Source organism: Cydia pomonella, chromosome 25, assembly GCF_033807575.1.
Source record: "Cydia pomonella isolate Wapato2018A chromosome 25, ilCydPomo1, whole genome shotgun sequence".
Taxonomy (NCBI): Eukaryota; Metazoa; Arthropoda; class Insecta; order Lepidoptera; family Tortricidae; genus Cydia; species Cydia pomonella.
This window is the reverse complement of record NC_084727.1, coordinates 11,091,320-11,106,295: the sequence shown is the minus strand read 5'-3', so window position 1 is coordinate 11,106,295 and position 14,976 is coordinate 11,091,320. Positions and strand designations below refer to the sequence as shown.

Here is a 14,976-nt window from a genome sequence, read left to right as displayed (position 1 = left end):
CGACGGGCTGCTGCTGCTGGCGTCGGCCACCACCACGTGGCGCCCGCTGTCGGCGCTCTGGAAACATGAAGGAGTTCGAACAGATGTGAGTCCCTGCCTGGCGCCATACCTTCACTGACGCGCGCAGCCCCAGCCCAATGTCGACCTTCGTGCATTCCGACAAGGCTCAATATAGAATAGAATTATATTTATTCAGACAACACATCAATTATTACAAAGAAGATAATACATTAACAACAACAAGAATTAAAAAAAAGAAACAGTGGAAGTTGAATAGTACAGAACAAATAGGATGTGAGGCTGAAATGGTCTCCACTCAGCATTGCAGTTGGCACGACTAAGCGTTGTCAACGGCGCTGGTTTTCTGTTTCGCTCAATATGACGCGCGCGCGTCATATTGAGCCTTGATGCAGATGAACGGTGCGCAGGCGCGGGGTTCAAAAGCTTAAATGATTCCAATCGGCAACCAGATCCAATTCTCCGCATCAATTCTTCATAACTTGGAAATAATCCAATCGTTCAATCTTTTCTCCATAAATATTGTATGTTTTCTTCTAAGTAACTAGTAACTATATATTATTTACACGCATAATAACTATAGCGATACGTATATATTTAATTGATTTTGTATACCATTTTAAATTCCCTACTATGTCATGCATTTATTAATTACCTACCGATGTTTTGAAGTCCCTGTACGCGTGACAAACAAGAAGACTAACACCTTCCCTGTTTCGATCTGTAATTTACTATGTATTCTTCTATTTTCAATGGAACTAAAGGTCTGTTTGTTATCACTTAAGCTTATAATATATTAATATGTGACTGTTTGTTTCGTAAAGAAAAAAATAAAACAAAAAGATGTTAGGGCTTGTAGAGTTAGAAGCTTGGATCTACAAGAGATCTGATAACTTTTTGACAGTGCGAACCTTGTGATTTCGTCTTGGCAACATTTTACATGAAAATATTTTTGGTGGGATTATATTATGAAACTGCTTCATTCACAGGTTCCAACTGGATAATGAGGAATACGTAGAATTCTCAAAGATGTCCGACGACCGCATCATCGGCACGAAGGGCGAGACGGCCACCATCTTCGACACCCGCACGGGAAGAGAACTGCTGACCCTCGCGCCCAGCATATCCAACCAGTACGCCAAGAACAGAGCCACCTTCAACCCCACGGACGAGCTGGTGCTGTCAGGTACACGCACAGACACACACACACACACACACACGCACACGCACACACACTCACAAACACACACATGCGCGCACACACGCACACACACACACACACACACACACGCGCGCGCGCGTACACCCCCTTCAATTCCTCGGACGAGCTGGTGTTGTTGGGTACACACACACACACACACACACACACACACACACACACGCACGCACGCACGTACGCACGCACGCACGCACGCACGCACGCACGCACGCACGCACGCACGCACGCACGCACGCACACACGCAGACACACAGAGACACACACAGACACACACAGACATATAAGCCCGCTCGGGACGCGAAGTTCTGGGCCTCGCGCCTACAGACAAAAACCGTTATATTATTACCAGCACAAAATTACATCGTCGTCGTATCGTGTCAGCAGAAAAAACTTCTCTGTATAAGACATGCGCCATGCTCGGCATTAAACTTCAAGACCGAGTGAGGAGTGTCGAGATCCGACGCCGCGCCAGGGTGCGAGACGTGGGTGACGTCATTACCAAGCCGAAATGCAATTGGGCGGCACATGTTGCCAGGCAGAGCGATGCCAGGTGGAACAAAATGTTGACCGATTCATGGCCGCTTTCAACTTCAACATTTATTCAGCAAATAGACCACAAGGCCACTTTTACACGTAAACATGGGATTTGGAGCAAAAACGAGCACATCAACAATTATAAAATAAAATTAATTGAAAATATAAATGCAAACTAAAGTAGTACTTACTGTTCTTTATATCCTGCCACCCTAAGGTTGTCTGGAAGAGATCGCTTACAGCGATAAGACCGCCGGTTGCTACCTTTCTTTACATTGTAAACCTGTTTTTAAATTTGTTTTCTTTGTGGTGCAATAAAGAATATTTACTTACTTACTTACTTTAACTTATTGTTTAATGTAAAAGTAAGTAAAGTATTATTATTACTTAGAGATGTATAAAGTCTCTAAATGTCGAATTACAAAAAAAAACCAAAATAATTGTAATAAAAAAACAAACAGATACAAAAAAATCTAAAATTATTTAGAGGAGTAAATATCTCTAAATGTCAGAACTAAATGATTTTTATCAAATTATCCTTAGAGATGTATGGAGTCTCTAAAGTCCAAATTCCGTATAATTAAAACATTCATTAAGATAAAAGAAACATACGAGAACCGAATGAGGTGTCTCACTGTAATTATACTCAAAACTAAAATCTTAAACGGATCTGTTGATAGCCCGGAACTGGTTATGAATATTAGTTTTCGTATCCCCAGAGCTTCTTCTAGACACTACCGACCTTTGTCACTTCCACCGACCAAAACCAACTATCGTCAAAATTCATACTTTGTCCGAGCTCCGAGGTCAATGAATGAACTGTGTCATAGCAACGATCAACTGGATTTACATCTGATGAAACCTGCTACAATTAAAAACCTCATGGCATCTAGTTTCTTTGCTCCCCTGCCTGCAGAAGATTAGCATAGGTTTAATTTTAATTTATTGATTTAAATAAGAAACAAATTACTTCTTTCTTTTCTCATAGCATGTTTTGGCGTTTGTAAAGTCTTTAATTTTGTGCTAACCTGTAATATGACTACCTTTGTATCCTGTCTGTGGAAACCTGTAATTGGCTTCCCTGATACATATTTATGTTAACCTAGTTTTAGTTTATTAAGCTGTTGGTTTTCCGAATAAAATAAAATAAAATAAATAAAATAAAGTTAGCTTAAACAGACCAGTCTCCACAAACAGATGAAAGAAGCCCCTGGCGTCCGACAGCTCGTTGGGTGGAGGACATTCAGAAAATCGAAGGGTCACTTCTGGATGGGACTAGCCCAGGACCGGGATAAGTGGCGTACACGAACAGCTACTATATGCTCAGCAGTGGGCGACCGGAAGCTAGAATGATGATGATGTAAAATAAAATAAAATAGCCTTTATTTACAGGACAAAGAACAGTACTACTATCTCTCTATTAAGGGGGCGTCCATAAATTACGTGAGGTGTTTTTTTTTTTTCAATTTTCTGACCCTCCCTCCCCCCTTGGTGAGATGTCGTGAGATTTTATTCAACCCCCTCCCCCGTCCCCCAATCTCACGTGAGATTTTTCAGAATGTGGGTTTATTACTTAAACGCGTTGGATTGTTTATTGTAAAAAGAAAAAACAATTTGGTTCGTGCTTTTATTTACGACTAGTTTAAGCATGTACATACAATTTGGATTAAATGGACCAAAATAGTATAATTTTTTTTTTGTTTCAATCAGAGAATAAATTGCGTGGTATTTGTCGAGACCCCCCCTCTCCCCAACGTGAGATTAGATGAGATTTGACTCGACCCCCTCCCCCCTTTAATCATCTCACGTAATTTATGGACGCCCCCTAACTCCCATCTTTTGTATTCTTTGCCTGCTTGCCCTTCGGCAACGGCCTCCTCCAACCTTCTCCACTCTCTCCGATCTATTGCCACTCTGCTCCAGGTACGGCCAGCTACCTGCGCAATGTCATCATCATGATGATGTATTAATTATTATTAAAACCCTTTTTTTCAATCAGCTTCTTTTCTATTAGCCTGCATTTATTTAAGTTACTTTTATATACATTACAGTTCATAACTTTTTATTTTACTTTCTATTTGTTATTAAAGATAAAGATAAATAAAGTTTATTATTCAAGTAGGCATATTACAATGCGCTTATGAACGTCAAATAAAGCTGCACCGGCCTAACCCTACACCTCTGACCCGAGAAGATTTAAATCCCCCCTCAATCGGAGGAGGGTATCCCAATATGGTCCGGCAAGAAACTCGGTATTTAATTATTTTTATTTTATTAAGTATTTATATTGATCGGAACCCCTTCTTGGGTATAGGCCTCCTTGGGTATGATGTTTAATAAGATAATAAGACATATGAAAAATCATAAAACTCTGGAGCTTCAACATGTTTACGTTTCTGCCCGTGTTTGTGACGTTGAAGCCCTACGAAGATATCGCCATGTTAATTCTATTTGTATGTACTGTACACACAACACACAATGCTTCATGTATCGAATATGCCGTAAAAATATTGTTTTACAGTTTTTTTTTGTGTAAACCTAAAATAATTTTTTTGGCAAAAATCTCATTTTTGATACAAGCTTTTATCGCTGACTGTACTTCTTTTTCACAGGCAACTAATACTCATCGAGACAATTCTAAAAACCCCAAACACAATTAGATTGCGTTGTTTTATCACAGAGTTCCTATGGCTACCTCCCGTCTCCATCATCAGATCAGCTTGATGGTACCATAGTATTGCCATGGTACCAAATTTTCAGCTTCATCGGAAACCGGGAAGTGGGTCGAATTTAACTTGCAAGATTTGTCCCATACAACCGGGCAAGTTAAATAAAAGCTAGTAATTTCTTTATCGCTTCTCTGTGAATACAGTAGAATCCGGATATAACGACCTTCAAGGGACCGGCGATATTATGTCGTACTAACCGGATGACGTATAAAACGGATATTTACATACATGTATGTAATTATGTATTGGACCGAACTTGAGTAAATATGTAATATCGACGCTAAAAACGGTTAGTCGTTATAAGCGACGTCGTTATAAATGAATTCTACTGTATATTTATGGAAATGTTGTGTTTCAGACGGAGTATTGTGGGACGTGAACTCGGGCAAGGAGATCCACAAGTTCGACAAGCTGAATCAAACACACAGCGGTGTCTTCCATCCTAATTCACTAGAAGTAAGCATTTTTATAAGATAACTGTTACTTTGGAAATTCACAAGCTTTTTAAATACTTGTTGGGGTAGCTGACTACCACCTCATTGCTTTTTACTTCGTTTTAGTTGTCTTTCTAAATTCGAGGTACGCATGACCAATTTTTATTATTTCGTTGCTAGGTAGTTTATCATTTTTCATCACGCTTGACTTGCTCGAAAAAGATGTTATTTCATGCAGGTGTGCTGAAGGACAAAGGCCTATTTTGTTCCCGCGGGAGTTATGGATTGTGAAAAAAAAAGCTATATTTTTATATAGCTTTTTTTATTATGTCACTTATTCATACAAACCAAGTAGCATAAATGAGTTTTACTTTTAAAATACTGACGTTTATAATTTAATATTTTTGTTTAAGTTAAAAATTATTTAATTTGATTAATTTAACATCCGTTTAAAATATTTTTACATAATTTTCAATCGTGGCTGAATGCCGAATAGGTCTGTGCCTTCGATGCCTCACCTGCCAAGAAATTACAAAATGGCGGACGAATGTTTGATATGTCACCGTATTTAAGAATTATTTCGCTTAAAATTTAGTTTTTTCTTCGCAAGTGTGATGAAAAACATTGTGTGTAACTCCGGGGGTAAGAATATCGGGTCTTTAATTCTACACGTACACGCCAGACCAGATCGGACACGCTATACTATATTTATTCTATGTTTGGTTTTTACTTACAGGTAATATCAAATACAGAAGTATGGGACTTGAGAACATTCCATCTACTTAGGACAGTGCCAACTTTAGACAAATCAGAGGTAAGTCTAAATTCATTATTTTACATAATGGATATATACAGAGGATTACTATAACTAGCTTAAATCTAAAATAGGCCCTTGAGGCATTGTACCAAGGATGCTGGCGACATTTCCTCGTTGTATCGCAATGCTGATACGTTGTTGAGCCGCCAGCTCTTCGGTCACCAGTTACGTCAACCAGACGCTTCGCGGTTTCTGCAGACGCCGTTTTATACATCAAAGGTAAATGTGCCAGTATAAATGATACCTTTTTTAGGGTTCCGTAGTCAACTAGGAACCCTTATAGTTTCGCCATGTCCGTCTGTCTGTCTGTCTGTCCGAGGCTTTGTTCCGTGGTCGTTAGTGCTAGAAAGCTGCAATTTGGCATGGATATATAAATCAATAAAGCCGACAAAGTCGTACAATAAAATCTAAAAATTTTTTTTTTTAGGGTACCTCCCCTACACGTAAATTGACATTTTTTTTTTTCGCTTCAACCCTAGTGTGTGGGGTATCGTTGGATAGGTCTTTCAAAAGTAATAGGGGTTTTCAAGAAACATTTTTTGATAAAGTGAATATATTCGGAGATAATCGCTCCGAAAGAAAAAATAAATGTGTCCCCCCCCTCTAACTTTTGAACCATAGGTCCAAAAAATATGAAAAAAATCGTGGAAGTAGAGCTTAAGAAAGACATTAAATGAAAACTATAGCGGACATGATCAGTTTAGCTGTTTTTGAGTTATCGCAAAAAGTTTTCCCTTCATAGTAAAAAGACTTACTTTAATTAGGTACTGATTATGCAAATTTGCCTATTTGTTTAACTCGCGTGAAAGGTACCGTTTCATCCCTTGGTTAACAATTTACTATACTTTAAGCTCCAGTTTATTTTCAATTCGTATCCTTTTTACAATCCGCAAGGGATTGTTTGATGACGCACACGTGTCGTTGTCGCATTAACGTCGACGTGTGGCGTTCCAGGTGATCTTCAACCCGACGGTGTCGGCGCTGTACGCGGTGTGCTCGGACCAGGACTCGGAGGAGCGCAGCCAGTTCGACACGAGCTTCAAGACGCTCGACCCCTTCGACTACTCCAGCATAGGTACAAAAAAGTGATTATTGGGGATTTTTTATTCGGGTTTTTATTAAGTTTTTCGTTTTCAACTTTATCAATTTGTAATAAAAAGCCGGACAAGTACGAGTCGGTCGCGCCCACCGAGAGTTCCGTACAAAATAATAATAAAATAAATAATAAATATTATACGACATTATTACACAAATTGACTAAGTCCCACAGTAAGCTCAATAAGGCTTGTGTTGAGGGTACTTAGACAACGATATATATATGATGAAAATTAACTTTTACACTTTATATTTTTTTATTTACTACAAATTTGTAGTTTTTAAATTTTTTCCTGTATTTGTAGTGTAAGACGATATTACTTACGAAATTTCATAGTTCTAGGTCATGATAAAATGTATTCATAGCATAGTAAAATAATAAAAATGTTTCTTTTTGGGATTTTTTACATGGGTTCAAGTTCTTAATCTAGAAAGTACTTTTAAAAACATCATACAAAATTCAATAGGGGTTATTGCTGCAATGTTCGGCCGCCAGAGAGCAGCACTACCACACATTGTAAACCATAGAGTAACTTATATAAACAGTTTTGTGAGAAGTTTTGACTATGACATTGATGCATCAAACCGGTTTGTTTACAGAGGCCTACCGCGAAACGCGAAAATCGAAATTTCGTTATATGCCTCTTTATCGCTCGAATCTGCAAGTGATAGAGAGCCAGATAACTACGTGGTTCGCGGTAGGCCCTCTGTATCTGTCAGTGGCGCAGAGATTTGCTTAATATCCCCTAGTGACCCCTCCTTCACGTCATTTTCGTTGAACTTAGATTGTCTAACCTCAATGATGGTTTATGGTATATTTGTTCGGCAGCAACGATCGACGTGAAGCGCAACATCTACGCGCTGAGCGTGAACCGGTGGGGCACGCAGATCAGCGTCGTCGAGAACATGGGCGACTTCGACCAGATGCAGGAGTCGGCCGTCAAGATATACGACGTGGGGCGGAAGAGGGACCACGACGACGATGCGGTGAGTGTAGCGCCGAGAACGACCGGCGGCGTCAACATGGCGACTGAGACCAGGTGCAGGAGTCGGCCGTCAAGATATACGACGTGGGGCGGAAGAGGGACCACGACGACGATGCGGTGAGTGTAGCGCCGAGAACGACCGGCGGCGTCAACATGGCGACTGAGACCAGGTGCAGGAGTCGGCCGTCAAGATATACGACGTGGGGCGGAAGAGGGACCACGACGACGATGCGGTGAGTGTAGCGCCGAGAACGACCGGCGGCGTCAACATGGCGACTGAGACCAGGTGCAGGAGTCGGCCGTCAAGATATACGACGTGGGGCGGAAGAGGGACCACGACGACGATGCGGTGAGTGTAGCGCCGAGAACGACCGGCGGCGTCAACATGGCGACTGAGACCAGGTGCAGGAGTCGGCCGTCAAGATATACGACGTGGGGCGGAAGAGGGACCACGACGACGATGCGGTGAGTGTAGCGCCGAGAACGACCGGCGGCGTCAACATGGCGACTGAGACCAGGTGCAGGAGTCGGCCGTCAAGATATACGACGTGGGGCGGAAGAGGGACCACGACGACGATGCGGTGAGTGTAGCGCCGAGAACGACCGGCGGCGTCAACATGGCGACTGAGACCAGGTGCAGGAGTCGGCCGTCAAGATATACGACGTGGGGCGGAAGAGGGACCACGACGACGATGCGGTGAGTGTAGCGCCGAGAACGACCGGCGGCGTCAACATGGCGACTGAGACCAGGTGCAGGAGTCGGCCGTCAAGATATGATATAGATATATAGATAAAGAGAGGTATGGGCAATGTGAAGGTCATCTCGCCTTGTGTGGTAGGGCACAGCACAGCAGATGTCATTCCAGATCTAGAGCAGAGCCCAACTGGGGAAGTACCTCCACCTTACAGAAAACCGCAGCCAAATAACACTAGACCCTACTCATAGTGTTGTGTTCCTGCCGGTGAGTAAGGTTGCCAGAGCTCAACGAGGGGGGTGGGGTTAGGGTCGGCAACGCGCATGTAACTCCTCTGGAGTTGCAGGTGTACATAGGCTACGGAGACTGCTTACCATCAGGCAGGCCGTATGCTTGTTTGCCACCGACGTAGTATAAAAAAAAAAAAGATATACGACGTGGGGCGGAAGAGGGACCACGACGACGATGCGGTGAATGTAGCGCCGAGAACGACGTGAACTTGTATGTAATATTGATTTCGTGGGAATGCGTTGTGGGAGATTGACAGTGATAGCAGTAATTTAGGACATTGTAAATGGGAGAATCAACTTTTTAGCGTCACTCGTTGCCATGGTTACGATTAGTTGTCCAGGGGACAAAAGTTCATTGAAATACTGATTTTATGGTACTTAAATGTATCAAACTTGCGTTTTTGTGGTCGTTATAACCAATGTTCATAATGGGCCCCCTACTAAGCATGATAATAGAACGGCATACAACGTCTCTTCAAACAAACTGTGCCACTGTTGTCCCTTGGACAACGGGACAGGATAACAAAACAAAAAAAGTTGATTCACCCAAATGAACACAAAATGTCTTGTTTCAGGAGGAGGAGGACGAGGAGGAGATGGCGGGCGGCTCCGAGAACGACGACAACTCCGACTCCGGCTCCGGTGACGACGACGGTGCGTTCATTACCTTTGCCTTTGCTGCTTTTTTCGGAATTCTGGATATTTAAGATCATGTTTAGGGACATTCCACCAGAACGAAGAATATGCTGAATGCCGGTCCTAGTTAGTGCTTCTGGGCATTTGCCGCAATACAATAACCATTGCGTCTATTTTGCGTGAATCAAGGTAGCGCTACTCTAACCACCCTAGCTCCTCCACGAAGCCATAGAGAAATACATAGAGTGCTCACCCCATACTGAATAAAGATATTTTATTATTTACTTATTATAAATCAGTTTTGGTACCAAAATGCTTATTATTTTCGCAGTCGACATCTAGCATCGAGTAGCGGAACATCAACTGAGAGTTCCGCTACTTGATGCTAGATGTCGACTACGAAAATAAGATTTTTGTTACCAAAACTGATGTATGGAGTGAGCACTCTATTACTTCTTATTTCTCTAAGACGAAGCCTGTGACTTCAGTGCTAACTGCCTCTCTTAGTGTGCACGGAATCCCTAGGTATTTACTCCTGTATACTTCTGAGGCAATCGATTGGTGAAGATTCAGTTTACCTTTATTTCGTTAGTTTGGATACGCCATTTCTCCATCTCGAAAGTTGATGATTTGTAGGCTTGAGTCGGTCAGGACCGAAGAACTAAAAGGAATGAAATCCCACCACAGACCGAAAGGAACTAGTTCATCTTAAGCGCTCTTAATCGGTCTCGGTCCTTTAGTTCAGTAGTCGGTATGTCAGCGAGCCTACCGCGAACCACGTTCGACGGGTTGCCTCCCTGTCACACTTACGTACGAATTTACAAGTGCGACAGAGAGGCAACACTTCGAACGTGGTTCGCGGTAGGCCCTCAGTACCAAGTAACAAATCGGTCGGGAGCGAATGATCGGAATAAGTCAAAGTCAAGAAAGTCGTTCTCCTCTCTCACGCTCTCGCTCTGTTTATTTGCGAGCGAGAGCAAGATATAACCTAGTCATCGTCATTCAGATCTCGAGATTTGCTCCTGAACTAAAGGAACTAAAGGACCTAAAAGAGCGAACTAGTTCGTTTGACCGATTGACCGAGATCGGAGCGCTCTTTTTAAAGACCGAGCGGGCACAACTCTAATGATTTGATTGAACCTATCTTAAATGGCGTTGTTTATAAGCGAAGAAACCGTAATGATATGCATTCATGTCCTAATGTGTTCGTTAGTTCTATAAATTTACAAAAAATCCCAAACCCATATACAATCTCAATAAATATTTCATTAGCGCGATGTAGAAATCACCGCTCTCCGTACAGCGCCATCTAGCGTGTTATTTGGTAAATCGTTTTATATGACTTGCACTCTACAGAAGTACGGACGCGTTCACAATTCAATTACCACATAACATATGGTGTTGCATAGCGCTCTAGTTCTTCTGTCGAACTCAGTGCCCGATTTTCTCTTAGTTTTCACTTTTTTCTTATGACTCTGCTCGATCTGAAACATAGACAGTTCCCGACAAATAGGGTAATTTGGTTATTTGACCTTACTCTGTTGAGAAAATATGTAGGTCATAATGAACAACCCCGAAATCACGAAAAAGAACAGCTGTCCCATAGAAAACATTGACATGATCTGCCGAAATGAGACAGCAGATTTTGTTTATAAAGTATTTGGAGTTGGCACCTAGTAAACGTTGTTCAGACTGACCCCTCGGATTACTATGGTCAGACAACAAATCACGTGTTCTTATAATATGGTATGTTTCCAGCATCCAACCTGCTCCGCAACGCAGTGATGGAGCTAGCAGGAGGCAGCTCCGGCGAGAGCAGCCACGACGACAACGAGCGCCCGCGGCGACGCCGCCGCCAGCGCCGGAGACGGGTGAGTCCCTGTCCCGCTCTAACATACGGCCTGCTCCAGGTGACGGAGCAGGAGGCAGCTCTGGCGAGAGCAGCCACGACGACAACGAGCGCCCGCGGCGACGCCGCCGCCAGCGCCGGAGACGGGTGAGTCCCTGTCCTGCTCTAACATACGGCCTGCTCCAAGTGACGTAGCAGGAGGCAGCTCCGGCGAGAGCAACCACGTCGACAACGAGCTACATACACTTTGCGACACTCATGACATCTAGTGACCAGTAACGGTACTAATAAATCCGCTACTTGACGCTAGATGTCGACTACGAAATTTATAAGCGTTTTGGTAAGAAAACTGATGTACGGAGTGAACACTCTATGCTTATGCTCGTATCGATTTTAATTCGTTAGCTCTAGCCATTGGCCGCTAGATGGCGCTAGTTGGCTTCAACTTATTTATATTTGTTCCAGCCGACAGATGGCGGCAGCAGCGACAGCGACGACGACGACGTGCGCCTCGACGACATCATCCAGTTCGAGCTCGACTAGCAAACAATACACGTGTTCACTTTACTGCCCGACCTGTTTCATTTACTACCCCTATCTCTACTGCATCATAGAGAAATAAGAAGTAATATTGCTCACTCCATACATCAGTTTTGGCATAGAGAAATAAGTAATAGAGTGCTCACTCCATACATCAGTGTTTGTACCAAAATGATTATTATATTCGCAGTCGACATCTAGTATAGTGTAGCGGAACTCTCAGTACTGCTACTCGACAATAGATATCGCGGAAACAAAAAGTCTAATGCTTAACGATTTTCCGCTAATATTATAACCAGAGTAACCGGAACTCTATTTTCAACTCCTACGCTTACTGAGTAGTTCAATCGATAATAATTAACATAATTTTAAATAATTATCATAATTTTAAAGCAGTAAACAACAGCGGTTTTAAATTTTCCTTATAGCGCCATCTATTAGCAATTCGACAAACTATTTAGACTGCTTGTTATACGTTAGTGTTAAGTTACAATAATACTATTACCTGTCAACAGATGGCATTTTTATGTAGGTAGAATCATTTGTCCGTATGTTTTCACAACTCTACAATAGATGACTTCTTGTCATGAAAATGTTTTAATTTTTTTATAATTTTATTAATAAAAGTAAAATGCATAAAAGCATAAACGTCCCTTTAACTCCATTATTTTATTCATTCAGTTTGTAAAAGATTTGAGGGGGAAATGCGAATGATCCCATCCATAAACAACCGTGAATGGACAATAATGAATATAACTACATAATATTCTTTAATTATAAAAAAGGTAAAAACTTAATTGTGATTTTGCGTTATCTTGCAAGTTATAATATTAGCTGAAAATTGTTAAGCGTCAGAGTTTTCGTTCGTCGCGACATCTATTGTCAAGTAGCAGTACTGGTAAATTCCGCTACTTGACGCTAGATGTCGACTACGAAATGACTCGCATTTTGATAAGAAAACTGATGTATGTTACTACTCTTTCTTTACTTATATTTCTCTATGCCTAACGTTAAGCCAAAGATAGCTGATTTGAATACAGGTACGAATTATCATTTCTTTATGTTATTTACAATATTTAACAATCACTTTTCAGTGAAGGATAAAACGCGAGGAAACTGAACCAATCCCAATCCATTTCTCTTCTGGGTTGGAAGCTCAGATGGCGTTAGCTTTTTTACTACCGCCAATTCTTTTCTTGGGGTTAGGTTAGGTTAGGTTAGTTTTATAATATCTTATCGCTAAAGTTACACATAAAGACGGGTATTTTTTTAGGAAAACTTGAGTTTAAGCAGATATAACAAAACACGTGTACATTATTTTTTCCTGTTCTCAAACATATACTCAAACAAGCCATTAACTAGCAAGTTGCTCGAGCATCACTTTCTATAGGAGTTAGAAGATTTAGTAACTTTTTAGTACTTTGGAGGACAATTTCTCCCAATAGGTTAAGTTTGGGCAGCTAAAAAAAAATACGTGTCCGTTATTTTAGATTACTCTATAACATATATAAATCAAATCAGAACCGGACAGTTGGGTACCTTTCCTTGTCAGATGAAGAGGATAATCAAGCCTGACCTTGACCTAGATAATGTTGATGATTTTGCTTCATCAGGAATTAGGAATTAAACACGTTTGTTATTGTATTATGTTCATTTAATGCACTTTATTATTATTTCGTATCATAAATAATATGTTTGGTATATCACAATTTGTTTGTTCGTTACTCGCCGAAATACTTAAATACATTTAGGTATACTTAAATACATTTAGGTATACTTAAATACATTTAGGTATACTTAAATACATTTAGGTATACTTAAGTAAGAAAAATAAAATAAGTAGCTACCGTTTACATAGGTTCTATAAAAATCTTAAAAACTATGTTTTGATACTCATTAAAATGTACAGTTTTAGATGAAATCAAAAAGTAAATTCTCTGTTCCGTTATTTATTAATACGGATACATTACCGTTCATACGATAAATGCTTTTCTAAAAAAGTGTTAGGCCGCGTTCCCAATAAGTTCGTAGCGGCAGACAGTCGTGCGTGTAGTGTGTATGCAACGCCACACTCACACTCTCTTAGCGTAGCCTTATATATATACTGTACTATACGAGTGCTATGGTCTTACTTATAACGTATCGGTTTTGTCATTACCGCCAAACCTCACATGGCGCTCCTGCCAGTGCGGCCTTGTGACGCGCTAGCCAGCTAAGGACTACTAGGACGTGAAGAATATTTAAGAATAAAGGTAGACAATAATAATTAAAGGACGTTTGTGCTAAATATAAAGCAAATTTAAACGTATTGGTTGTGTTATTCGTGGCCTGTATATACGAGTATGTAATGGAGGTGTTCACATATAGGACGGTACGATTGTTGTCGTTACGTCATAGTGGGATCGCGGTCTTAGTATAAGTTCTTGATCTTTGAAACGTTTGATGTATACATTTTTAGAAAAGCTTGAACATTAGAAGTATTTACTTGACAGGCATAGTGATGAGAATAAAAGTAACTGTTACCGACTAGGACACTCGCCTCATCATGGCACTTGATATATACACTCAACGCAAGTATCCATTCACAAATACTGACATCAGGTTATTATTAAATGTTTTGGCGTACGCTATAAAAGTTTCTAATCATCTTCAAGTGTGTGATAGTGTTGGATATGTTGTCGCATTGCGATCAAAAGTTATCAACATGAAAACATTAGGCGACAGTTTCTGTGAAACATCTGTCTACATAATTATTTTATTCTCTACTCTCTGGCAGATTACTTAGGAAGCGTATTACTCGCTTATTATTTTTACAATTTTTCTTTTCAACAGTTTCTGATCCTTAAGCGAGACGTAGACTAGCAAGAACTTGATAGTTGCATGCAATTTACGTTATATTGCTGACTAGTAAGCTAAGCTGCATTTAAAAGTTTGATCAGATACCGCAATGTAATGAAAACTGTATCAAATTGCATGCAAGTTCTTGCTAGTCTAAACCTCGCTTTAGGTACGCAACCATTGACATATATATCTAAGGACGGGCCTTACGGGCAATGAGAATGGGGCCAGTACGGCGCAAGCACACGAATTCGAGCCAATCGTGCAGTCTAACGCCACAACGCGATTGGTTGATG

General features: G+C 41.0%; 1 protein-coding gene across 1 annotated transcript in view; it reads left to right on the top strand.

The window, feature by feature from the left end:
• LOC133531318 (protein mahjong) overlaps positions 1–11,874 on the top strand; it is a 59,949-nt gene extending 48,075 nt beyond the window's left edge. Inside the window, 10 exon segments of the mRNA XM_061869453.1 lie at positions 2–61; positions 63–85; positions 1,008–1,204; positions 4,859–4,956; positions 5,671–5,748; positions 6,706–6,826; positions 7,676–7,833; positions 9,393–9,471; positions 11,212–11,324; positions 11,768–11,874. Coding sequence (XP_061725437.1) covers positions 2–61; positions 63–85; positions 1,008–1,204; positions 4,859–4,956; positions 5,671–5,748; positions 6,706–6,826; positions 7,676–7,833; positions 9,393–9,471; positions 11,212–11,324; positions 11,768–11,845 — 1,005 coding nt within the window. The 3' untranslated portion in view covers positions 11,846–11,874.
• The last annotated feature ends 3,102 nt before the right edge of the window (positions 11,875–14,976 follow it).